General features: G+C 42.6%; 2 protein-coding genes across 11 annotated transcripts in view; one reads left to right on the forward strand and one right to left on the reverse strand.

Annotated features, from left to right (window-relative positions):
* HVCN1 (hydrogen voltage gated channel 1) overlaps nucleotides 1-3919 on the forward strand; it is a 29889-nt gene extending 25970 nt beyond the window's left edge. The window contains exons 7-8 of one of the 3 annotated variants that reach the window (XM_082416885.1): nucleotides 1571-1683; nucleotides 2048-3919. In XM_082416885.1, coding sequence (XP_082273011.1) covers nucleotides 1571-1683; nucleotides 2048-2113 — 179 coding nt within the window. In that variant the 3' untranslated portion in view covers nucleotides 2114-3919. The remainder of the gene's footprint in view (nucleotides 1-1570; nucleotides 1684-2047) is intronic. The other 2 variants (XM_082416884.1, XM_082416886.1) reach the window with 2 other exon arrangements.
* TCTN1 (tectonic family member 1) overlaps nucleotides 2354-27408 on the reverse strand; it is a 28406-nt gene continuing 3351 nt past the window's right edge. For 2 of the 8 annotated variants that reach the window (XM_082416808.1, XM_082416814.1), the window contains 12 exons: nucleotides 21751-21881; nucleotides 20476-20627; nucleotides 18864-18951; nucleotides 16598-16707; nucleotides 15128-15148; nucleotides 10397-10534; nucleotides 9474-9599; nucleotides 8989-9074; nucleotides 8315-8455; nucleotides 6553-6715; nucleotides 3974-4099; nucleotides 2354-3529 (listed from right to left, as the gene is read on the reverse strand). In XM_082416808.1, coding sequence (XP_082272934.1) covers nucleotides 3386-3529; nucleotides 3974-4099; nucleotides 6553-6715; nucleotides 8315-8455; nucleotides 8989-9074; nucleotides 9474-9599; nucleotides 10397-10534; nucleotides 15128-15148; nucleotides 16598-16707; nucleotides 18864-18951; nucleotides 20476-20627; nucleotides 21751-21881 — 1426 coding nt within the window. In that variant the 3' untranslated portion in view covers nucleotides 2354-3385. The remainder of the gene's footprint in view (nucleotides 3530-3973; nucleotides 4100-6552; nucleotides 6716-8314; nucleotides 8456-8988; nucleotides 9075-9473; nucleotides 9600-10396; nucleotides 10535-15127; nucleotides 15149-16597; nucleotides 16708-18863; nucleotides 18952-20475; nucleotides 20628-21750; nucleotides 21882-27408) is intronic. The other 6 variants (XR_014251696.1, XM_082416809.1, XM_082416810.1 and 3 more) reach the window with 6 other exon arrangements.

A 27408-nucleotide genomic window follows, 5' to 3' on the forward strand; every position in this document is an offset into this window, starting at 1 on the left:
TGTAATTGTTTTCCAAGTTGACCAGTTCAACACTTTGGGAGGAAATAACACCTATGAGCGTGCTGTAGACTCTGGCTCTGGAGGACACACTTGGGGAAATACCGCTTTACCGTATTTCAGGTACAGATCCTCTTCCTCACACACTCTCTGTTGGTACAGGGAGCCTCTGTTTCAGAGAAGCCGTTTGTGCTGTGATTTTATGTGGACCTAGTGACTGGTTAGCGGCTCAGCCATCAGCGAACTAGTCAGAGTCGATCAAATGCCTGTCCTCGGACTTGCCGCATCAGAATCACCCTCAACACTTTAAGTGGAGAGTCTGGTGCGGAGCCCAGAGGGAGGTGTCTGTCTGTGAAGCACCCCCAGGTGATGATTGGGTGTCCAGCAGGGTTGGGAATCCCTAGACTAGTGCCCAACACGACGGGCTGTGGGTCGTTGTCAGGAGACTGAGTGAGCGACAGTGCAGCCTGTTGGAAGCAGGCCCATCCCCTGCTGGGCACAGTGAGCCCCATCACGCCTCCTGGGCTCTGCGGCCGCCTGCTGTGGTGCCACCCGGCCGGGGAAGGAGCTGTGCCAGTGACTCTGTCGGGCATGTGGGCGGCCAGTTCAGATCGAGTGATTAAAGTAAAGCCTATTAAGAACCTTTATTTGGGTTCTGTCAAAGGAAATAATGGAGGCTTTTCAGATAATATTTTAGATGCTTATGTCGATTTTTTCATCTAATCTAACAGAAAAATACTCTGTGCAAAGGTTATGTGAGGTAGATAGACCATGACTGATTATAAATGACTCATGAAGCAGTTACTACCCAGTAATCTCACATCACACTGTTGTGAGATTTGTTCATTTTCTTTGTCTAAATGGCAGCGAGGCATAGGACTGGCTATTGCCCGTTATTACATTGCTATCAAATTTAGTAGCGTGACTGAAGCAACACAAGGCTAAACCGGATTCAGTGAGACAACCAGGAACACTGTGGACCAGGGACGGCTACTCCCAGGCCTTGTGGGCGCCACACGTGTCGGGGAAGGTCTGGACTCAGTCACTCACACTTGGAAAGGGGCGGAGCGGCCTCACTGCAGCCCAGGCTTTGAGGCCGTGTCCACAGTGTGGTGTGGGCATTTGGGAGCCCCCCCAGCCCCGAAGCCAAGATGCAGGTCATTGCCTGACAACTAAACTGGCCACAGCTCTGGAGGCAGAAAGTTGGCAAAGTGACAGTCCCAACCCCAAGCTTGAGCATTTCCAGGCTTGCACTTAGTGCCTTTTGAACAACTGCTGCTAAGTAGCAAGACTGTTGTGAACTGCCCCCTGCTAAGGAGCTTAACCTTCATCTGGTCAGTGATTATTTTTAAGGATTTCTCACACCGGACAAGCCAAAGAAGTATTTCACAGCTGGGTACTGAGTAGCTCAGCAATGAAAAATCTGACCTCCTAGTTCTGATGCCTTTAAGCCATGATGACGTTTTACTTGTCACCACTCTTCCCAGCTATACATTTGTAAGGAATACAGGTTTTTTCCCAAGGGGCTAAATTAGAGATCAGTATCACGGAGACCCTCGCAATTATTTTTCAGGGATAATTATCTCGGTTAAGACACGTTCTGAACGGCAACTACTAAGGTTAAAACAGATAAATATACAACTGGCCACCAAGATCCAACACCTTGAATTCAGCTGCTCTGAGAAGGTAAGAAGGTGTTTGGGAAAACGCCCTCTGTCTACACAGATCGTTCCCTCCCTCCAGCCCTGAGCTTCTCCAGGCCAGGCCTCTGGCTCACTCAGTGCCCTTAGCCCGGAGCCCACTTCCCTCGGTCAGGCCTTCCTTGTCCTTTCGGATTCAGTTTAGGCGTTGCCTCCTTCCCTGCAGCTTCGCCAGGTCTCTCTCCTCACTGCCATCGCCGCTGGGCCCCGGCTGACTGACTGCATGAGGCGTATGGCTTTCATTCAGCTCTGCGTCCCTGTGCGTGTCTGGGGCTCACTGTGTGACTGCCACATCCCTGGTGAGGCTCAGAAGGTAAATTCAGTTACTTGTCTACTTTTTGTAATAACAGGAACAAGAAATTGAAAGACTTAACAAGCTACTGAGACAGAATGGGCTTCTTGGTGAGGTGAACTAGAGGCACACCTGCTCCACCCCAGAGGGAAGACCTGCCTCACGGGCTTGTGACGAGGAAGACAGCCGCCCCTCCTGGGGCCATGCTGGGGAGAGGTTTGCTTTGATGGCTTTGCCTCACTGCTGCCAGCTCGGATTCTGGGGGACACAGTCTTTCAGAGGCTCTATTTCTTCCTTGGTGTGACTGAGAATGTCCCATCCCATTCCCACCCCACACTGTGTAACAAATGTATCATAAACTATATTTTTCTCATGCTGAACACTTTACTCTTGCTTGAAAATGAACAACAAGCTGGACAATTACTAGCTGTATATAAAACTTAATCTCATCAAATGTACAGTTTTCACATTTCACATGTATATTAAGGAACCAGTGCATCCTTTCATATGACCACTCTGAAAGACAAAAGAGAAAAAAGAGAGCTACCTTAGCTATCAGCACATTCTAGAAAAGTCTTTTCTGTTTCCAAGCTGTTCTAAACAGCTAATCACAATTACCCCCAAGGAGCTTGTTCTCAAGTACCCAGCCCCTCCTCTGCATCCTCCAGCTTTTAGCTGGCTCCACCTAGTTCTGCCCCCTGACAACATTTTTCTCAATTATGTACAATTAATGTATAAAATAAACTCCCTCCTTCCCGCGGGCCCTCCTACTGTATTCTTTCTAGGTTCAACTGCTTGGAATCACTCTGTGGCATCCTATACCGGCCCACTAGCTGGAGAGCAAGCTAGCTCCAGTGCCTGGTACAAAAGTAGCAATTAGACCCAAGACTCCATTGTAATTAACATGACATTTGGGGGAAGATCCCCTCCTGAGGCCTCATACTCTACTTGCATGATTTTATACAACTTGCTATTTTTGTACTCATTTTAACGGGACCTGAAAAGAAAGCCTGAACTAAAAATAATATTTTAAAAAATAACTCACATTAAAGCAGGGGATGAATAAACTGGATAAACCCTCAACGCCTGCACTACTTAAAGGTCTGTTCTCTTTACGTTCTTCCCAAAGGTGCAACCTGGCTTCCGCATATGACCTATGTGTTGAGAGTACTGGAAATGGCCAAGCCAGACCCCTTCTAAAGTCAGAGCAAGTAGAATGAAATTCCCAAAGGGAGAAAAAAGAGGAGGGAAGTGAGTGGAGAGGGGAAGTGTGTTGGCTTGGGGGCAACCTCAAGGGTTATACGTATAATAAAGTGGGATGTCTCCGAGGGACCCTGGGCCCCACACGCGCTTGATTAGACAGGTATGGTGTAGTTTCCCTATGTAATGACTTACGTCAAACAAATGGGAAGAAGAAGTTAAAGGGCAGCCTAGCATTGATGGTTGGCCGAGCTCTGAAGCCTGCCTCTGCAGGTGCAGACACATCCACAAAAGTAACCGCAGTGGAAATAAGAATTGTCCTTTTATTTCCTGAGTTGGTCTGTAATAAAAAAAAAAATCAGAGTGATGCAAGCCCTGCCCTCCAGTGTGTTCACCAGGATAACAAAGATGGGACAGCTTTCATTTCCTTCCTCACCCGACCACTGTTGGTTCATGAATCTGGTAGGTACGTGGAGGGCTAATCAGCCATTAACTCAGAGGAGAGATACAATTTTCACTCAGGTTGTCCTAACACATTGATGCCATTCACAACTCAAGACAAGAGTTTTAAAGATTAAATCTAAACAAGAATGTTAATGTGAATAAAACCACTGTGTTCAGAGGAGTTTTTTTCCTCCAAGTAAAAGATAATGACTGCTAAATTGTTTTAAGCATCCAGATTGTTTAAATTTTAATTATCTTTTTTACAAAATAAATTTCACCTATCACAGTTGAGTTTTGTCTGGACTCGTGTCTTAACCTATACCTTTAAAATTAGGCCTACCTCAGGAAACGAGGATGAAATCAGATTTGCAGTTACATTGACGATTTTAGCCTGTGGGTTCAATAAGGATCCATATTTAGTCCACTTCACTTCTATAGCCAAAGCCACTGGGAGCTGGCAAGAATCCTGCAAAACAAAATGCCATTAATCAATCTGAGTATTAAACAACCTCAAGTCAAACTTAATCTGCAGTTCAGAGTTTTAATTATAAAATGTTTCACATATTACAAAATGTTCTGAACAAGAGGATGAATAGACTCTAGAAGTTCAGATAAAAACAGCTTAGAAAAAGCACATATTTTGAAGTACTCAATGCTCCAAAAATATTTTAACACCTAAAGCATAATTTTTCCATCCCTTCCCATCTCTAAAGAGGCCAGCATTACCTGGCAGCTGTGGTAACCCCAATACCCAACTGTGGAACGTCCAGGGCCTTAACAGCTCTAACTGCACCTGCCTGTTTACATCTACCTCAGAGATACTTCAGGAGAGAAGTTGGCACGGGGGGAGGGGGGAGAGCGAGAACGGTATTATTAACAGACAGAAATTAAACCTGACTGCATATCATGTTAAAATGCACTTAGAGGAAATTTAAGTGCCTCCTTTTCACTTATCTGATATCATCAGTTGGCAATTAAGATGCTACATCGGGGTATACAGGCGGCATCTAGAGCTGTCAAAGACGTTAACTCTCCCTCTGCACCGAGAGCACTGGTGCCACAATGAAGCTGCCCGAGTTCAGGCTAGACACTGGGACCTGGGCCTGAGGCCTCTGCCCAGGACCCCTGTTTGCTCAGCCCCAAGGGGAAAATGGGCGAGGGGGCCTTCCAGACCTCTTTACTGCCTTTACAATCTCGTCAGTTGGCAAATGTAATAATGTTGAAGCTGCCCAACGGGGAGATGGAGTTCCACTGGAGTATTCTACTTTTGTGTATGTATGATATTTTTCCACAATAAAAAGTTTTTAAAAATACATCTCTTTAGGGCATGAAAAGCTAGCAGGCCTGCTAAATTTGGTGCCTGCCAAAAAGGCACGGGTGGAATTCCTTGGCTTAGAACTGCCTTTTAAGAAATTTGCAAGCTGAAAAATCCTTGAGAATATCCTGTTATTAGGAGAAGATGCAACACGCAGCTGGTATCAACTGAGCTTAGCAGATGCTCTCGTGCCGGCTCTGCCTAGAAGGCTGGTACAAAACCCGTTCCAGGCCCTCTGAGCTCCCCGACCAGCACAGACCCCAGCAGTGCTACTGTCTGCACTGCTGCCCCTCTCCCCTCAACCTATGTCTTCCCTTCTGAGGGATAAGTAATAACTGGATATCTTAACCATCTCTGAGAAACTAGAAGCAATTTGCCTGGTTCACTGAGGCAGCAGAGCTGAGCCAAGACTTAGCTGAGGGCTTCCCTGGTGGTGCAGTGGTTAAGAATCCGCCTGCCAATGCAGGGGGCACAGGTTCGAGCCCTGGTCCGGGAAGATCCCACATGCCGCGGAGCAACTAAGTCCGTGAGCCACAACTACTGAGCCTGCGCTCTAGAGCCCGCGAGCCACAACTACTGAGCCCACGCGCCACAACTACTGAAGCCCGTGCACCTAGAGCCCGTGCTCTGCAACAAGAGAAGCCACCGCAATGAGAAGCCCGTGCACCAAAACAAAGAGTAGTCCCTACCTGCTGCAACTACAGAAAGCCCGTGTGCAGCGACGAAGACCCAATGCAGCCAAAAATAAATAAAATAAAATAAAATAAATAAATTTATTTAAAAAAAAAAAAAAAAGACTTAGCTGAACAGCAGGGACTGAGTAACCACGGGTCCCTGCTGGGGAACTCGGTGGGGAGGGCGGGATCGGAGCTAGTCCTCACCCCCATTATCCCCATGCTATAAATATGCTAAGCAGGTAATGAGAGGCCTGAAGAAACTGTGACAAGAAAAAGCCAGGCAATTAAAGGATAAGATGGGGAGCACGCCTGCAGTGACGGGGGCTGGCCCACACTCTGACTGCTGAGACAAAAGAAAAAGGTGGGCAGAAGAACCACACGTGATCCAGAACCTATTTGGAGGATGTCAACTTCCATTAAACTCTTCTGGGAACTTTAGAATTGAAAGCTCTGACATGTGGACTGCTTTTATAGACCAGGGAACAATGGATGGGACAGCTGTGTGGACGGAAGTCTTGTTGAAACAGTCCTGACATTTACCTATCATATCATGATGCCTAGAGAAGGCCTTACATAACACCAACAAGGAATAGGATGGTGACTGGCAGTGGTTTCCATTTATGGAGTGACCACTAGGCACCATGAATGGTACCTCATTTAACTCTCAACAAGCCCATGAGGTCAGTAATATAGCTATCAGATGAGGAAACAGAGGCTCAAACCTGTAAAACCACTGGCCAAAGGCGACAATGCTAACTAGGGGCAAAATCAGTGTTCAAGATCCAGGCTCATCTAATGACAAAGCCCAAGCTCCTACCCAGAGCCCCCCACCACCAGCTCCCCCACTGCCTCTACCTCTCCACAGTGAGGGGCAGGTGCACGTTGGAGAGACCACTAGCATGTGGCCTTCAACTTCTCCCCCTTTACCTTCATGTGGGACGTCTGGGTGATGAAGTGGACGGGTACCCAGTCCAGCACATCCTGGGCCTGGGAATTTCCAAAAGGGGCCACATAATCTGGGAAGCCCTGGCCCTTCAGCAGGCTCTCCACCTTCTGCGCTACCAGCCGACACGTGATAGCTTTGGTCAGTCTTTTGGGAAAGAAAACAAGGTCAACCGAATGAGGTGATTGTTCAGACCTACAGTTTTTTGGGTATTTTTTAAAAATAAGTGTCAGGGTCATATTTTATTTTGACATTTCTCTGGTACACAAAAAGTACTAAAAATGAGAGACGAGGTATTAGCCTTTATGTTACATCTGCGAAATGCATCACTTTAACACAGTGTTAGTACCTGTAACATCTCTGATTATAGGATATCGTACCTGCAGTTTTTACAGCCCTCAACAACACGCATATTCTCTCTAGTTTCTTTTCTCACTCTCTAAAAGGGGATTTTTTGAAGTTAAAGTGTCTCTCACTTTGTGAAATCTTGGTTGGCCAGGGAGATGAATCCAAAACAATGTTTCCCAAACTGTATTCCATGGAGAGGCTCTGTACAAGAAGGGTTCCATGGCCAAAAATTTGGAAACTATTGCATACCCACGTCCCCCCTGAAGTACACTGGCGTACTGAAGACTCTGAGAAGTGCTTACTTAGTAAGGAATCATGTTTTTAACTTTAATTTGGTGTTTCCCAAACATACTGGACCACAGACTTACTCCTGCTGACATGTTATGGAAATGTATCCCATGGAACCCTCTTTGAGAAATGCTAGTCTAAAGCAATCAGAATAATGTAAATGGTGAATATTGGTCTAACCAAAATAATGATGTAGATACCCTGGGGAGACATAAGGATGGGAAAGGGGATCAAAGGAGAAAGAGCCAAATCTTCATCATCCACAGTGGGAACTCAATAAATAATAAAAGTCATAATAAAATAGATAAGCAACAAGGACCTATTGTATAGCAAAGGGAACTATGTTCAATTGTTGTAATAACCTATAATGGAAAAGAATCTGAATCTGAAAAGAATATAACTGAATCACTTTGCTGTACACCTGAAATTATAAATCAACTATACTTGAATAAAAAAATTAAAATTAAAAATAAATAAATAAATAAGTCATAAAACCAAAAAAATCAAGAAGTAGCATTACGTGTGGGTTATTTAAAGATTTGGGGGTAAATTTCCAAAAAATCAGCTGAAAGAGTTGCAAGTGATTGTCTCTGGGATGGGGGAAATGAAGGTAAGAACTGCTGCCTTTAGAACAAGCCATGAAGAGCTGTTTGACATTTTACATTATGTTTGATAATAAAAAGATAAACTAAAAACAGATCACATTCAGGCTGCCTCTCATTGGGTTTGTTGAGAGATGAGTATATTAAAATTCAGAAATACAGGAAGGACTTTCAGAGAACATATTTTTGCTGTGAACTCAAGAGCTATGCCACCTTAGAAACAAAACATACGAAGCCTTGAGATTTTTACTCTGCCGTATTTGATAAGCGAAAGGGTTGTAACACTTTCCTTTGAATCATGACAAATGGTTTATGGTTATGAGAATTAAAATTAGAAAACCAAAACGACATCATTGTAAGTTACTGTTACTGTTGCTACTACCCACTAATAATAATGCTAATGAGCTTGTCAGCTGATGCAGAGGTTTGATTAAAATGCGAAGGGTAAGAATGCTTTGTTTTCTGATCAACACAAATAGGCTCCAACAGAAGCAAGTTACTCTCTTACCTGAGTTTACAGCCAGATTGCATGTTGTAACCAAATAATACTGGGGTCCGGATCCCCGCTATTGCCAAGCAGTCTTGCTCAGCTGTGCTACGAAGAAGAGTAAGTTGTCCATATCTGTTCGTGGTCTGCATAATCCCAGACATTCACAGAAGGTTAAGGGAGTTGCCCAGTACTAAAGCAGCTGATTCTTAGGAGATGGTGTCACATGAGTCACATGAGAGAGACCCAAATATCCCTTTCTCTAGGTCTCGGGAATTTTGACAGTTATTATGCAGAAGAAGGCAAAAAATAGTTACAACTATTTTCCTTGATCAGGACATCCTCAGGAGAAAACTTCTCAGAAACTGGCCCTTCAAAATTAACTCCAAATGTTCAAAATCACTCAATTTGTTTAAGAGTCTCTGTTTAAGTATAAAATTAAATACCTCTAAATGTCTGCCAACTTTTCTGCCTTAAGATTTTCACTGTAAGACACTGACAGTCTCCTGGGCCGTACTGCTCCACGCTGTCAGGCTCCGCACAGCCCTACTTGCTGTGCAGGCAGAGCCACCCACAGGAAGCTCTGGCCGAGACTGGTCTCAAGAGCCCAGCCCTCAGGACTCTCAGCAATAAGAAGTGCGGCCCACACACGTGGACAGGGAAATCAAGCTTCTCTATGGTGCCAAAAAGGATATCCCTTCTGAGGCTGAAATCCAGCAGCTAACGGGAGTCCCACAACATAACCAGGGTTTCCACTGAGAGGAACTGGCTTTGTATTTTGCTGCAAGACAATGCAGAAATGCCCCCAAGTAATTCTCGTTTTAATAAGGAAATGGCAGAGAGAAAATGAAATGGTTTTCATAATAAAATCTGGGATTACCAACCAATAAAAGAATCTCTCTCCCTACTCAGAACTATAAATATATCTGCTGAGTGTAGGAGTACATCATGCTGTAAAAGAACAAGCTCACATGGAAGAGAATCTTATTCCCAAATGGAAAAGATACAAGGACTCTGGCTTGATTTCATTACAAACTCCACAGGCTACATGCAAGCCCTTTGTTCCATACAAATGGTTAGATGTGGTAATACTTCTAATTTGAGATTTTTTTTTTCCCACTAAGTCATGATTTCTTTATACTTGGCAATTACATACTTATACAAAATTGATCAAACTTACCTGAATAAAATAAATTTCAAACTTTTGCTGGAATGGAACCGTTGCACTGCTAACCGCTCCCAGAAGAACAAAGACATCAGCTTTTACTATCTCACCTGCATCTGTATACATGAGGCTATACTTCACCTAAAAAACAAAAATGATACTTCAAATACACCTGTTTCCAATAAATTTCTGTAGCTGTATTAATAACTCAAATAAAAAAACATGTATCTAGGAGGCAAGTCTTTTCCCACTTCTCCACGTGTTAAAGCTTTTCTCTCCTGTCCAATCGGATTATGGGAGGTGTTACCTCAGCATCGGCCCCAGCTGACAGACAGGGGCATCTAAGCCTTTCTGTGCCCAATTACATAAGTTCCAAATCAGCTGGTCTGAGCAGAATGTAATCAGCCTATCTGTGCAGATAAATGTGCTAAAACAACAGCAGCGGGACTTCCCTGGTGGTCCAGTGATTAAGACTCTGCACTCCCAATGCAGGGGGCCCAGGTTTGATCCCTGGTCAGGGAACTACATCCCGCATGCCGCAACTAAAGGAGCCTGCATGCTGCAACTAAAAGATCCTGCATGCCACAACTAAAAGATCCCGCATGCCACAATGAAGAGCCTGTGTGCCGCAACTAAGACCCAGCGCCACCAAATAAATAAATATTAAAAAAAAAAACACAACAACAGCAGCAACAACAAATTTTGATGTAGTCTTATAAGTTACTAGGTTTGTGGAGAAAAATCACACAATTATTTCAGAGACAAAGAAGCGACCTCTGATGAGACAGGATAAAGGGAAGTAGGAGGCCAAGACAAGAAAGGTGATACCATCGGATGGCCAGAGCCCCCTTTGGAGGGCGTCCAGTTACCCCTCAGGACCACGCAGCTTGAGTCGCCCACAAACAGAGCAAACTTTCAAAGCCAAATTGGGCGCCTACCTCAAGAATGACGTTAGTGCAGATTTTATCATGCCCAGCCTCGACAAGAACCAACGGCCTCAATACATCAGTGTCTTCCTGTCGGGTTAGCGTTTTATTTAGAGACTGAATGGTGATGGACTGAACAGTGATAGGGACCTGCAAAGTAAAGTCCTGGATTACTAAAGACACACCACAACAGAGGTGAATGGGTTAAAATAATGAAAAACTTGAAACACACCTCCACAGATACACCGCCAAGAAGGGAAAAGCGTGCTATAGAACAATATGCATACTAGAAATCCTCATTTGCAAAAACACAGATATTTATATGTAAACACATGCATACATTCACAAAGAAAATATCTGAGAAGGATATAACCAAAATATTAAGTGATTACCTCTGGAAACATGTTCACACAAAAACGTGTACACAAATGTTCACAGCAGCATTCTTAATAGCCCAAAACTGAAAATAACCCAGTTGTCATTCATCAACTGATGAATGGGTAAATAAAATGTGGTCTATCCATACAAAAGAATATCATAAATAAAAAGAATCATCCATAAAAAGGAATGAAGCACTAACACATGCTACAACATAGACGAATCCTGAAAACACTGTGCCAAATGAAAGAAGCCAGACACAAAGGACCACATACTACATGATCCCATCTATAGGAAATGTCCAGAATAGGCAAATCCATAGAGACAGAAAGTAGATAAGCAGTTGCCAGGGGCTGGGGGAGAAGGTTGGGGTAGAATGAAGGGTGACTGCTAATGAGCACAGGGTTTCTTTTTGGGGTGGTGAGAATGTTCTGGAATTAGATATTGGTGATGATTGCATAACCTTGTGAATATATCAAAAACCACTGAATTGTACACTTTAAAATGGTAAGTTTTATAGTACGTGAATTATATCCCAAACATACACACACATACACACAAACTCCCATCACACCATCAAATGCACACATACACTCTCACCTCCAAACCACAGCTCCTACTGATAAACGCACTCACTGTATACACGCACGTGCACATTCTTCACACAATCCCAGGGTCCATCCTCCTAAAGCCCCACAACCTCTCTGAATATATGCTTGACCCAGTTTATACACAACTTCTACACACACCCTTACACACGCACACAATGGGTGGTGGGATCATGGGCAAGAAAAAGAGACAAACAAATTTTTAAAGCAAAATCAGGAAGCCCTGGTTAGACCAATGCTATTAAAGGACATTTTTCACTTATGGCCATTGCCAGCAGAGTGACAAAGCACCAAGCAATCCTTTAAATGGCTCAAAGCTCTAGATATTTTGGCCTCTTCGTACCATGAGACAAGTCTGATGTTTGCTCTAAATGCCTGCTCTTAGAAACCACTGTTTAGGAAAGAACCTAACTTGTATCTAGTTGTTCATATTGCTCTGAACTTTGCCCTCAACCATGTACTATATTGTTTATAATTCAAAATTATTAAGTATTTAAGCTGTAATTTTATAGATAAACAAGGAGTTCTTATGTACTGCTCCCATGACCAAGAAGACTGGCAACTACCCTTGTAAGTCAAACCTCTAATATAAGAATGTGACGTGGTTCGGAAGCAAAGATGAGCTGTCACATGATGGAGTCACAGGAGGGCAACACCAGTCACCACAACGTCCTCTGCATAACAAGTCGCACCACTGGGTTTAAGAGTTACGCAGGGAGTCCCATGCTACCCATTAATTAGCTCTTAAACAGTCATCAAAAGATAACCCTGGGGGGCTTCCCTGGTGGCGCAGTGGTTGAGAGTCTGCCTGCCAATGCAGGGGACACGGGTTCGAGCCCTGGTCTGGGAAGATCCCACATGCCGCGGAGCAACTAGGCCCGTGAGCCACAATTACTGAGCCTGCGCGTCTGGAGCCTGTGCTCCGCAACAAGAGAGGCCGCGATAGTGAGAGGCCCGCGCACCGCGATGAAGAGTGGCCCCCGCTTGCCACAACTAGAGAAAGCCCTCGCACAGAAACGAAGACCCAACACAGCCATAAATAAATAAATAAATAAATAAATTTAAAAAAAAAAAAAGATAACCCTGGATTCCTTTATCTGAAAATGCCCTGATTCAGCAATGATACTGTGTTCTAAGAAAGTGCACACTGTTCCATATCAGCCTCTGATGGAGCCATTCCCATGGTGGGTGTGTGTGGCTGGCAGACACCGAAGGGTTCAGTTGGCTTTGTAAAGACTGATGGATGAGTGTAAGTGGCAAGAGCTGCACTAGTATATCACCATCCACTGGACCAGACACAAGAATGAAAATGGTACGGCTCTTCTGGTTTCCTGAATGTCCTATTCAATCATATCCTATTCCCAAACTACCCACTGGCAAAGAACTAAAGCATACTTAACAATGAAACTACAGAGCCATGACAATCTTTCATTGATGGTTCAATAGATATCGACAATAATTCCAAGCAATCACAATGGGCTTCTATTAATGGGGAGACTGGATCCGATTTTTATATTCCTCATCCTCTAACAGAACTTGGAAGCTGCATTTTAAAAGAATTTAAACACATCCCTGATATTAGTTGATATCCTTCGGAGCACAAGCTTTGGTGTCACACAGATCTGAGTTGGAAGTCGCAGTCTGCCACTTCCTGACTGTGTGGCCATAGGACGCAAAGAGAGAACGTGTGTGAAACTTCCAAACTCAGGGCTTGGCACACAGTAGAACGAGTCCAATGTCATGGTTAAGAATAAGGTCTCTGGAGCCAGACAGCTTGGTTTCTTGTCCCAGCTCTGCCTCTTCCCCGCTGTGTAGCCTTGGGCAAGCTAAGTCATCTCTTTGTGACTCACATGCCAGAGTGCCAACAACAGGGCCTACCTCCTAGAATCACTGGGACAACTAAAGGACTGAAGACACACATACGCTTGGAACAGTGCTTGGCACATAGTACGTGCCTTTGAGTAACGTCCTATTATCCCTCACAATAGGTCTTCCCTTCTTGATTGAATCGATCCTTAGTCATTCATTCAATTAACACATAACCAACTGAGGGCCCAGTACCTACTAGGCACCATCTTAGTACCAACACTATATGGCGTACAGGGCAGCTATCCCCACAGACAGTTCAAGCTTTGAATGCTATAATAAAAGCACTTTTTAGTGGTTGGAAGCATTTGAGAGCTAGTCTATTATATGACTTTCAAACTGGGTCCCTGGGAGCTGTAGGGTTCCTCACAGGGACGAAAAAGGAGAAAGATGGGGAGGTCAGGCAGGTAAGGGGCTTCTGACCCCACCCCTGCTCCAACTAGGGGCTTTGTTTTTTGGGGTTTTTTAAAAATTAATTAATTTATTTTTATTTATTTGTTTTTGGCTGCACTGGGTCTTCGTTGCTGTGTGCGGGCTTTCTCTAGCTGCGGCGAGCGGGGGCTACTCTTCGTTGCGGTGCGCGGGCTTCTCATTGCGGTGGCTTCTCTTGTTGCGGAGCACAGGCTCTAGGCACGTGGTCTTCCGTAGTTGCAGCATGCAGGCTCAGTAGTTGTGGCTCACGGGCTCTAGAGTGCAGGCTCAATAGTTGTGGCGCACAGGCTTACGTTGCTCCGCAGCATGTGAGATCTTCCTGGACCAGGGCTCGAACCCGTGCCCCCTGCATTGGCAGGAGGATTCTTAACCACTGCACCACCAGGGAAGCCCCAGCTAGGGGCTTTGGATTCAATCCATGTTACACACTAGGGAAGGCTCTTTCACTTGAAGAAGCACTATAACTGAAATAAGTTTGAAAGCACCTTCACAGATGAGGAAATCCAGGCCCACACACAGTAGTGTGAAGTCCAAAGTCACACAACCATTCCTTTCCAAATGTCTACCTCAAACATGTTTGTGTCCAGAGACGTAATGAAATCAATCACAGTGGGTACTGCTGTCCGCAGTGCTTCCTGCGTGCCAGTTGCTGCACCAAGCACCGAGTCTTACATCATGTGCATTCTCTCCCTCGAGCCTTACATCAAGCCTCTGGGGCAGAGACCTACCATCCACTTGCAACTGGGGAGACTGACGCATATGTCACACAAGAAAACAACAGCAAAGCTGACTTTTGAACCAAGGGCAACCAATTTCACAGGCTCTGGGAGACTATGACAAGGCGACTGCCTTGGCCTCCTTGGGGACTGTATTCACAGGCAGGCACAGGGTGCAGCCCTAAGAGTAAGAGGTAAATCCACCATCCTTCTCTCTGACATATCTGCCAAGAGACTGTGGCCTCCTGACCACAGCTCTATAGGGCCCCTGAGCTGGGGCCATAAGGCTTTGAATAGAACCTACCTGCAACTCAACACTGGAAGCTACACTGAGAGTGCGCACCTCCTACACAGGTGTGTACGTTCACTGGGCAAAAGGTTTCTTTCTATCTTCTACACTGGACAGACAGCATCCTGGGAGCTAGCCAGCTCTCCTGACAAGAGGCCAAGAAGATATCAAGGGATGCCCTGAAAGCACAGAAGCCAATCACACCCATTGTCAGTCAAGACAGCTGCGTCATTTAAACATGAACAAGTGTGGACTACAAAAACTAAGGAATTTGAAAATCTGACCCTTTTGTGATAGCAAAAGGATGGTCTACTAAGGAGTTTCCTTATTTCATTTCTGCTTGCTTTTTGGCAAATGTTTTCGTTATTGGCAGTAAGGTACCCTTCTGACCATAAGTGTATTCATTTCAAATGCTCCGAAGTAAGACAATAATTCCATTAAGAAGTACTCTTACCTTTGTTCCTGAACCAGGCACCTAGATAAAAAGAACAACAAATTTTGTTAAGTACAACAAAAAGAAGCATTTTTATTGCTTTTTCAGACCATGGGTTAAAGGGCACATTCATCTTATTAAAGACTTCTCAAAGAGGAAAACAGAATTTCCTTAATCAAGACTTGCCACCTATATATTTTTGTATCTGTGTCATAATAACTTTACATTTCCCTTCTATATTCATTTCCTTCAGATTGGGAGCTCAGGAGACCAGCCCAACAGAGCTAGTCTCAGGAAGCCTCCATGCTTCAGTGTAATTATGTGGTATTTTCCATATGGTCATCAGTGACGTAACACTGTAGGGAAGACATGGCTCCCATCCTCCTGGTCACTTGCGCTGCGCCTGTCCTCATCGGAAGGACACCACTGCCTGCCCAGGCAGTGTCCCGTCTCCTAAGTGGCCTTCCTGCCTGTAGCCCGAGCCCCCTCAAGGCCAGGCTCCTGCCTCCCCAGCACAGCCGGAGCTCTTTTCCTGAAGGGCTCCACCTCCCTTCATTCCTGTCCCCACGCCGCCAATCCCACTTCTCTAACCCCACGATGCCCTATTAGGCCAATGGGAGCTTTGGGGAGGGGGATGAGTGGACATGTGGGGGGGGCCTAAGATGAAAAAGAACTGTGCCTGCACGCCTCAGGGACTGCCTCCAGGACAACTGTGAGAAGTCACACGAATTGGAAGAATTCACAGGCATAGATGGCTGACTTTGAGGAGAGAGGGAGAGGGAAAGGGCAGAGAGAGGAAAGATTAAACTTGATTCTGAAAACTGAAGCCCAGATGAATACAGGTGCCATGGATGCCCCCGTCACCACACTCCAGAAATCAGAAGGGGAAGGGAGCTTTCACAATAATCATATGGTTTTTAATCACTGAAAAATGTCTTCTCCCCTGGCAACCCTTCACATCACCCACCAAGCAGGCCAGTGGCCTCTCATCTATTCAGTTCAGGCTTCAGTCACCGTAACCAGGAAGAAGGGGCCTCTTCACACGGGGGCCTCTTCTTCTCCAGCAAACCTATTTCCTGTCCTTTCCTGGGCGCTTATTTCATCTGCCAACCAGAAAGATAACTTTTTGGTGCTAACATGATCATTTCCGTGACAGACATTAAGATGTTTTTATAATTCTAAAGGTTTTGGTTATTAATAAAGGTCTTTTTAATTCAGGAGACAGAGTATTGGTTACCATCAAAATGAATGAAAGCAAAAAAAAAAAAGAAAAAAGAAGAAAGCAAAATATGAGCTAACTATATAAAAATAAAAATTATTTTAAGTGATTATGTCAATATCTTTGGTATCAGTATACCAAAGAACTGGAGAAGAAAAATTTTGAGTGTCAATCATGTATTGAAATGATGCTCTACTTATCATATTGTAAAAGGGTACAAAGAACAGAAAATAAACCCAATGAATCAAGTTTCACTTCAAAATAATTCTTACCCTCAAAATTTTAGGGCTGCTGTAATAAGCCAGGCTCAGGGTTTCAATTTCTTTACACTGTTCCAAATTTATCCTTCTGGTGCACTTAACAGCTTGGTTAACCAGAAATGCTGGAAATCGTAGCATTCCCAAGGGAAAGGGGAAAAAAATTTTTAAAAACAAGAAAAATTTTAACTGTCCAACAGTAACTAAAAAGTTGTAATCTAAGTAAAACTGCAAAGTTATGACACAGACATATAATATGCTTAATATAGGGTTTAAAAAATTATTTTTCAAATACATAATACATTCACATGATTCAAAATTCAAAAGGCACAAAAAGATATTGAGAGAAGTCTCCCCCCAACCCTTGTCCCCCAGCAACCACCAGTTCCCTTCCCCAGAGACAGTCAGCATGAAGTTTCTTGTGTATCTTTCTGGAAATATCCTATGCAAATAAAAGCATGTGTGTATATATATGTACGCATATATGTATGTATGTATGTATGTGTGTGTGTGTGTGTGTGTGTATATATAAATTTTTTTTTTTTTTTTTTAGTATTTCTTTCCCCTTTTGGAAACAAACTCACAATATATATTCCGCCCTTTGTTTTTTTCACTGAACAATGTATCTTGGAGCTCAGTCTATCTCAGTACATGAAGAGCTTCCTCCTACTCTTTTTAGGGAGAATTAGTATTCTATTATAGACATGCCATATTTATTCAACCAGTTCCCCACTAACGGAAGCTGTCTCCAGCTTTGCTATAATAATGCTGCAATCTATTGTTTTGCATGTGGGCCAGAGTTTCTGTAGGACCAACTCCTAGAAGTAGAAAAGCTAGGTCAAAGGGCATATTCATTTGCAATATTGATACATAGCGCCAAAGTGCTCTTCACAGAGGCCGTACCAATTTTTAGTCCCACCAGCAATATAGACAAGTGCCTGCTTATCCACAGCCTTAAATTTCTTTACGCTTTGCCAATCCATTAGGTGGAAACGGTATCTCAGTTTCGTTGTTTTTTTTTTTCTCATTAATTTTTTTGGCTGCATTGGGTCTTCGCTGCTGCCCGCGGGCTTTCTCTAGTTGCAGCGAGCGGGGGCTACTCTTTGTTGCGGTGCGCGGGCTTCTCATTGTGGTGGCTTCTCTTGTTGCAGAGCACAGGCTCTAGGCACGTGGGCCTCAGTAGTTGTGGCACACGGGCTCAGTAGTTGTGGCTCATGGGCTCTAGAGCGCAGGCTCAGTAGTTGTGGTGCAGGGGCTTAGTTGCTCCACAGCATGTGGGATCTTCCCGGACCAGGGCTCACACCCGTGTCCCCTGCATTGGCAGGCAGATTCTTAAACACTGCGCCACCAGGGAAGTCCCTCAGTTTCGTTTTAATTTACACTGTTCCTTTGTGTGAGCAAGGTTAAGCATCTATTCAATAGAACGCATTTTCCTTTGTGTAGCAAGTGTTGCTTCATTAGGCCACATGCTATCATCCACGGCTTAGCAGGTTTCTGCATAGTGAAGCTGGCTAAGGACTGGAGAGCCAGGCCTATTCCCCTCCACTGCCAAGAGGGTTACTCCATGGAGTCTATGATGCTCCTGAAGGAGAAGCAGGACCCATGGGAGGCAGCTGCATGGGTTGTATCCCTGCTCCACCACCGCCTGAGTAAGAAACTGAACGTTTCTCAGTTTCCTCATCTAAAGAATGAAAACAACCCTCCCTTAGAGGATCATTGTAAGGATCACATGGAAAAAACACATGCAAGCACTTAACACAATACCCAGCATACAGTTAATCAGTGTTAGCTACTGACAAACTTTAGCTCCAGCGAGGAAAGAACTTTCCAACAGGGACTTCCCTGGTGGTCCTGTGGTTAAGACTTCGCGCTCCCAATGCAGGGGGGCCCGGGTTCGATCCCCGGTCAGGGAACCAGATCCCGCGTGCCGCAACTAAAAGATCCTGCATGCCCCAACTAAGACCTGCTGCAGCCAAATAAATAAATAAATAAATATTTTTTTAAAAAAATAACTTTCCAACAACTGTAAGAGTTAAACAACTTAATGAGCTGGTTACAGGTAGTGAGTTCCCCATCACTGCAAGTGCTCAAACAGTGACTGCATGTTGTAGAAAAGATTCCGGCACTGGGTGGGAAACTGAACTATACAACCTTTGAGGTCTCTTTCAACTCTAAGACTCTCTGTTTCTAGTTACGAAGTCTGTTTAATTGTGACTACTATAAATATAAACTAAGAACAAACTCTGTTTGCAGAGAGGAAGAAAAGTGCCCACTCTCTTACCTGCAGGGTTATTATCGGTGCACAGAGATGATGTAAGGGGAGAAGGAAATCTCAGAAATGAATGTGAAGTCTGCAGATGAACCCCATACTGCAAACAGAACAACCAACAGCTGTCATGGTGCTACTAAGGCACTCCTTCAACACTTACTGCACACCTACTATGTGACAGGCAGCACTGCAGGCATTGGGAACACAGGGGTGATTAAAAAACAGATGTGGTCCTTCTCCGCAGGGAGCTTACCTCTAGCTGTCCCACCCTTTTCCTTTTAAGGATGTGTGTTTCTGTGTACACATGTTACTGCATTTGCAGGCTTTTTAATTCTTGGCAATTTTATTTCTATTCCACTGGAAGGGTATGTAAGAAGCTGACACAGGTGCCAGCAAGGGGGAAACAAGCCCTGTCCTTCACTAGAGCTGGGAGTATAAATTCCTGCAATCTTTCTGGAGAGCAATCTGGTATCGGTATTTTAAATTCCCATTCATTTTGACCAAGTTAACCCGTTTATAGGAACATATCCTAAGGATTTAATCAGACAAAAATATATGTATCTAGGGACTTCCCTGGTGGAGTGGTGGTTAAGAATCCTCCTGCCAATGCAGGGGACACGGCTTCGATCCCTGGTCCAGGAAGATCCCACATGCCATGGAGCAACTAAGCCTGTGTGCCACAACTACTGAACCTGCGCTCTACAGCCCAAGAGCCACAACTACTGAGCCCATGTGCCCCATCTACTGAAGCCCGCACGCTCCAGGGCCGTGAGCCCCAACTACTGAGCCTACGTGCCACAACTACTGAAGCCCACGCGCCTAGAGCCCATGCTCTGCAACAAGAAAAGCCACCGCAATAAGAAGCCCGCACGCCGCAATGAAGAGTAGCCCCCCGCTCGCCGCCACTAGGGAAAGCCCGTGCACAGCAACGGACCCAACACAGCCAAAAAAAAAAAAAATATATATATATATAAATATATGTACCTATAAGAATGTTTATTGTGGATTATTTATAATAGCAAAAACTAGAAACGAATGTCTGTTAAATGGTGGAATGACTCAATAATAAATAACGACACATCCATGGAAAGAATACTTTGTACCAGTAAAGTATAGCTCCAACACTAGCTCCTTCCTATACCTATGTTTTCCTCATCACTTAAATGGAGACAATGACATATCCTTCCCAGGGTTGTGTGCAGTGATGTCTGAAAAGCTCTGCACAGTGTCTGGCACATGGGAAATTCTCAAGAAATGGTAACTTTTATAGTGACATGGGAAGATGCATAAAATTTGCATCTTTACAAATTTTTGCAAATTTTTTTTTTTTTGCAAAGAAAAAAGCACTTTGCTGCATCTTTTGAGGTGGAAAGGAAGAAAAAATTCTGCAGAGACAAATGCAAGCTTACCACAGAATAAATGCCTCAAAACCCTATGTTAGAATTCAACTACTCAAGTTTAATTTTCATGATCTTTGATCTATAGGCACGCACGTTAAGTTTTTTAGTTTATAATATGAATTCTATGTCTCAGGAAAGCCGGTTTACTGGGAACATACTGAAAAGTTAACTTACAAAGACAAGATATTTGTGACGGGATGAGTGGACTTAAGTTCCTGGCTCACCTCATATTTTGCAGTATTTGGAGCATCCGGTTTGGCTGTCAAGGAAACATCTGATTCTGCATTCGATGAAAAACCATCAGATGTTTTCATCAATTTATCAAAATTGCTTTCATCAGGCACTTCTGGATTAATAAAGGATAATGCAGGTTTATCTGTTTTTAGAAAAAACGTTTTAGATCAGTATAAAATATAACATGTATAGTATATATAACATATGTAGTATTTTGGAAACAACTTTCAGTAGCATTAAGGCTGATGTGAGGACATTAAAGTGTCTCTTTTTATATTCACTTTCCCCAAGATTTCTTGAATCTTATTAAATAAATAGGATCTTTCTCTATTGTGGAAGCAATAGTTTCTAAAGCCTACAGGTAAAGAGCACAACAGAAACCAATAATAATCAATCTCTTTCTCTGGCCCATGGACTGAGGCATCTGCTGCATAAACCTCTAAGGGGCAACTCTCTCCAGATGGCTATGGGAATGGAAGACCCTGTTTCTACCCTCACACAGCCACCTCCAAAGCCCAGGAGGATAATGTGCCCTGTACATGAGAGGTGGGAGGAGGAGGGAACAGGCTGGTATGTTCACTGGCCCTGTTATGTCAGAGAACATGACAATGACTGACCAGTCATTACCTCAGATTACAAATCACAGAAAAATCGCCTAAATTTTCAAGTGCAAAGGAACAAAACCAAAATATAAAGACACTCTGAAAAGACGATAAAGTTTGATAAAACCATAAATGTGTCTCTGATCTCTGATATCTTGATAACATTTTACACTCACATGTACTTTGGAACAAGACACCTAACTGAGCTAAATGCTCAGATAAAAATAAAGATCCTGTTTTCATGCAAATATTCTTAGTAAAAATAAAGAGAAAAAGGGAACTTGAAACCAAAGCTGAACCTGATTCCTAACTATTAAATCAGGAGGAAATAAAGTAAAACACACACACACACACACACACACACACACACACACACCCCTAAATAAATCTAGATTCCTATGCATGTCTACATATTATAAACACCTTTGAAATAAAGTATGAGATTTCAAAAGATAACTACACAAGCACAATTAAAGAAAACGTGCATGGCCACAGGTTTATAAAGTTACTTGCAGTTGTCTGTGGAATGGCCTCAAGATAAACTCTAGCCAAACCACAGAATAACTGCTTTAAATCTAACAATGGGACATTTTTCCATAAAAGAACTTTTAAAAGAAAAAAATTTTCAGAGTTTCACAAAGTATATCACCATCAAATACTTACAGTTTGTAATGTGAATGCAGAAAATAGATGGATTGATTTGGTCAACAAGTTTAAATACTCTCTGAGGTGGGTCTGCTGTAAAATTCAATGAATAGATGGCTGCTTTTTGACTACAAAACTGACTATCACCCCTGAAAATTAAAAAAATAATAAGACAAAGTTTTAAGGCAAATGCACACAATCTTAGCAAGATTATTTTAAAACTGTCAGATGCTTGCACTGTACTATGTTAACAACTACATGGAGGATATTTATGAAAGTGCGATGTTAGTATTGAATCCACTTTTATTTAGTTTATTCAGTGTTAAATTGTTTGGCATTTTAAACTTCTTCCTCCAACAGTGAAAATATGAAGACAACTAGAATCACCTTTAAGAAAATCTTGTCAAGTATGGAATATAGATCAGAGTATAATTTTGATGTAAATGAACCTTGCAAACCCTGACAGAATCAATTACATAAAATTTTGCAGAACTTCAGATTGTTTGTAAGTACCCAGAATGGATCTGAACTTCCTAGTCTTTAGAATAAAGCTGTCTTCACAAAGGATTGTGAGAATGAGAAAATGTAACGTCATCTGGAAGTTTCGGGGCTTAGAAGTTACGGTATAGATAAGTCTTCCACCAATCCTGGACTTAACAAACCCTAATCTATTTGATACTGATACAGATATGGCATAGAGATATAACAAAAATGAGATCATATTACATACTGCTTTAAGGCTTTTTTCACTTAATATATAGTGCCCAATATTTCCCATATCATCAAATATGTTTTTGTATTATTATACTAAATAGCTTCATTGTATACCAATTTATTAAGATACTCCCAATTTTTTTAGCCAATCCTCTACTGTTGATCTAGGCTGTTTCTAATTTTCCCCGATTATATATAATGCTATAATGACATCCTTGTACATACATTTTTATTAATATCACCATTTATTTCCTTAGGCCGTATCTCCTGAAGTGGAATTGCTGGGTCAAAAGGTAGGTACACATAATTTAAGGCTTCTGAGACATACTGCCAGATCACCTTCCAGAAAGGCAAGATGCATCCTCACCAACACTGTAGTAATAAGAGCACGTATTTCCTGTACTCTTGCCAAGACTGGATATTATCATTCAGTTTTTACCCTTTGCGAATTTCATGGGCAAAAGCCTGTTATCTCATTGTTTAAATTTGAATTTTCTCTTTTACTAGTAAGGTTAAATATTTTTCCATACAGTTACTGCTCACTGGTATTTATTCTTCAGTAAGTTGACCATTTTTTATTAGAACGTTTGTCTTCTCATTTACTTAAAAGAACCCATATATATATATATATACACATATATATGTATATATGTGTGTATATATATATTTTTTTTTGGCTGCGTTGGGTCTTCGTTGCTGCATGTGGGCTTTCTCTACTTGCGGCGAGCAGTGGCTACCCTTCGTTGCGGTGCACGGGCTTCTCATTGCAGTGGCTTCTCTTGTTGCTGAGCAGGGGCTCTAGGTACATGGGCTTCAGTAGTTGAAGCACGCGGGCCCTAGAGCGAGCGGGCTTCAGTAGTTGCGGCTCGCGGGCTGTAGAGTGCAGGCTCAGTAGTTGTGGTGCACGGGCTTAGTTGTTCCGCGGCATGTGGGATCTTCCTGGACCAGGGATCAAACCTGTGTCCCCAGCATTGGCAGGCGGATTCTTATCCACTGTGCCACCAGGGAAGTACCTGATTTTTTTAAACTAATGAAGTTGTCAATCTTTTCTTTTATAGTTTGCCTTTGGGTTTATGCTTAAAAGACATTCCCTAACCCAAGATTAATAAATGTTCACCTATATTTTTCATTTGCTCATTAATTTTTTTTTAACGTTTCAATCTCTTGGTAATTTACTTCGATGTAATGCTATGAAGCAGGAACCTCATGTCTTTTGTTTTTAAATAATCATCCTACATCATTTACTGAATGATCCAACCTTTACTCCACAGAGATGAAATACCATATTTATATTAAATACATAAGTAGAAAAAAACATAATACTTTTTTAAATTTTTATTTATTTATTTATTTATTTATGGCTGTGTTGGGTCTTCGTTTCTGTGCGAGGGCTTTCTCTAGTTGCGGCAAGTGGGGCCCACTCTTCATCGCGGTGCGCGGGCCTCTCACTATCGCGGCCTCTCGTTGCCGAGCACAGGCTCCAGACACGCAGGCTCAGCAACTGTGGCTCACGGGCCTAGTCGCTCCGCGGCATGTGGGATCTTCCCAGACCAGGGCTCGAACCCGTGTCCCCTGCATTGGCAGGCAGATTCTCAACCACTGCACCACCAGCGAAGCCCCAGAAAAAAACATAATCCTTTTTAAAAAAATTAGCTGGTGTAAAATCAGTACACACAACTGATTTTTGGCCTTTCTATTCTCTTCCAATGACCTACTAATCTGTCTTGAATTAATACACATTATTTTCACTATTACAGTGTTACAACTGTTTTAAACCTAGTAGTTTGCTCTTCTTATTCAATAACATCTTGGCTATTCTGTTTATTCTTCCAGATGAATTTTAGAATCATTTTGACACATTATCCCTCTCCCATCTGACTAGAATTACATTATAATAAATTGAAGTATATAAGTAATGATTCTTACCATCCCACTATGCAGACTGTATCTCTCCAGTTATTCAAATGTTTTATGTCTCACTATATTTTGAAGTTTTTTTTCACAAAAATTCTGAATAGTTAAGTTTAATTCTAACTATATTAAATTTCTATTGGTGTTACGAATAGAATCCATTTCCATTATATTTTTTGAACGTTTATTGCTGGGGTATTGATTTATTTTGTAACTGGCCTCTTTTCCAAATGCTCTGTATAGTTCTAATGGTATATAAGTTGTTATTGTAGGCATAAAGAATATTTTTGAAAAACCGTGAGCAGTATTAATAAGAAAAGATCCAGCACTGAAAAATCTATGAGTCCTACTGGGCCTTAAAGGATGAGTAGGAATTAGACAGAAAGGGAATGGGACACTAATCCAAGTACAAAAATGGCACTGGCCAAGGATGGGTAATGTACTGATGGTATCTGGAAAACAAAGTACCAAAGGTGGGCTGGATGGTGGATACTAGATGGGGTTAGTAGGAAATAAGATCTGAAAGAGGTTGGGATGGATATGAATCCAGGTTATGGATTCTGTAGGTAATGAGAGTTTTTGAAGGTTCTTTAGGAAGTGAGTGATAAGTTGAGGCGTGAGCTTATGAAGAGGAAGGAAGTAGGAATGGATAAATATGAGGGCAATCGTAAAAGACAACTCAGCAGAATGGGACTCTTCACCCCTCCCCTTCGAGTCAGGCACCTCTTGAATCCTGTGCAGTGAATCAGTATCACATCCGTACATTTCTCTTTAGTCCCACTGTCACAACCTTCTGGGGTAAAAGAGAGGACACCTATTAATCCTCATCTGCAATAGCTTCCTACTTGGTTCCCTGTTACCAGGCCTGGCCCCTGGGATCTATTGTCCATGCTGCTGCTGAATTTATTAAGTTGGGAATCTGATCACCTCACTTCCCGGCCCCCTGAAGAATTCAGGAAAAATCCAAACCCCTCAGCATACACACAAGGCCCCTCAGAATTTGACCCCTGCCATTCCCCACACTCCTCTGGCTCCATCCTTCCCTAGCCATGCTGAGTTACCTGCAGTTAAGGCAACAGGCTGTACTCCTTCACCCCCATGCAGCTCCCTCGGCCTGGAATGCCCTTCCTGATTCCACGCTGGCCAACTTCTACTTGCTCTTCAGAACCCAGCTCAGTTATTTTCTAGAAAGACCTCGCTACTCCCACTGTCTGGGTTAGATGCCACTCCTCTGAGTTCTCCTAGTGTCTGGGGCAGAAACTGCCATCCACTCATCTGTCTCCCTTACTCATGAGCTCTTTGAAGGCAGGACCATGTCTAAGTCATCTTTAAATCCCTGGTACTGGCACACAGGAGGGCTCAAGAAAGGCATGGTGAGATGTGAAAGACGGCTTAGATGTGAGAAGGCAAGGAAGAGACAGGAGTCAGGGTAGCCTCCAGGTTTCTGGCCTGGGTTTCTGACTGGGTAGAGAACGACAAAAGGGGATACTTGAGGGTCAGTTAGGGGTGGAGGGGAGAAATTCATTCATCCATTTAACTCATTTTTAATGAGGGCCAACTATGCGGCAGGAGCTGTGCTAGGCACTAGTGGTAAATGGTATATAAAAGATAATTCTTACTCTCAAGAAGCTTACATCTAATGAGGAAAACAGACATTAATCCAATAATCTTAACAATAAATTTACAAGTTATTGGATGATAGGACTAGCTGATGACAGTTCAGCAAATGTAAATAAACTTTTTATGAGCTGGAATCTACATAACAGGAACACACAACTAGTTAGGACTATTAGTTTTGATTTCAGTATTTCTACACTTCATATTCAGGAGAAAGTCACAAGCAAAACTAACTCAAAAAATTCTGAGGTCCTCTCCTGAGGGCACTACGAATTCAGCTCTAACTTCTAAACCATGAGGTCCACAAACCACACCTAATTTTGTAAATAAGTTTTACTGAAACGTAGCCATGCCCATTCATTTACATATTGTCGATACTGCTTTTGCTCAACAATGGCAGAGTTGAGAAGTTGCAACAGAGACCATTATGGCCTGCAAAGCTTAAAGTATTTATTATGTGGCCTTTTAAAGAAAAAAGCTGGCTGACCCCCATTCTAAATAGTCTATATCTAAAATTACAGTACTGGCTAATTTTTTTTAAACAATTACATTCTAAATAACGATCTCAAATCGGAGCAGATACCTCACTCTCAGGCTCCTGGTACTTACTAAGACAGGAAAACAGAATGATTTTCAACAAAGACTGAACCACAATGTAGTCCAGCTAGCCAGAAAAATAATCTGACTACAACACCCCATGCTCCAAGCATTTTTACAATATCAGAAGTAGATTCAATTTCCCATTGGTCAATAAAATAGTTTCCCATGGGAAAAACACATCACACTTCCAAAAAGCATTCAACCTATCAAGTTTCAATCGCTAAAACTTGATACAAGACTAAATGTAAATTAGCTATCTCTGAATAATAAATTGGTCCCATCCTGAATAAATTAACCTCTAACCTCTCCTAAGTGCTGCTATTTTATCTGAATTATGAGAAGCAGATAAATCAGAAGAGATTATTTCTTTACCTTATAATCGACTGGGAATTTTCCATTATTCTCCTTTTCCATTATTCTCCTAGACAATGTGAACTGTGAGAATTCCTGGTAGATTTGTCCATCAGAAAAGTATAAACAAAGCTTTCCTATCTATTTAATTTTTTGTTACAAGTATTATGTCTACAACAAAAGCTGTAAAATTAAGCTGTACTTTTCACCCTAGGCTACACAGGAGACTAATTCACAGATACAAAAATGTGACACCTTATCTGTTTACAAATCACAGTGAAACGTAATTCAATATCTGAACACAGAGATTTCATTATACCCTTTGTAAAAAGTACACTCTCTCTTCTCTTTTGCCTGAGCTATCATCTGGCTGGATGCAAATAAGGGATAGACACTCTTCTACATATTGGTTTGGACAGCATGACTTCTGAATGATGCAAAATTCAGAAAATCAGGTTTGGGTTTTTCAGCCTGGGGGAGTTT

This window comes from Balaenoptera physalus (assembly GCF_965194825.1).
Source record: "Balaenoptera physalus genome assembly, chromosome: 12".
Taxonomy (NCBI): domain Eukaryota; kingdom Metazoa; phylum Chordata; class Mammalia; order Artiodactyla; family Balaenopteridae; genus Balaenoptera; species Balaenoptera physalus.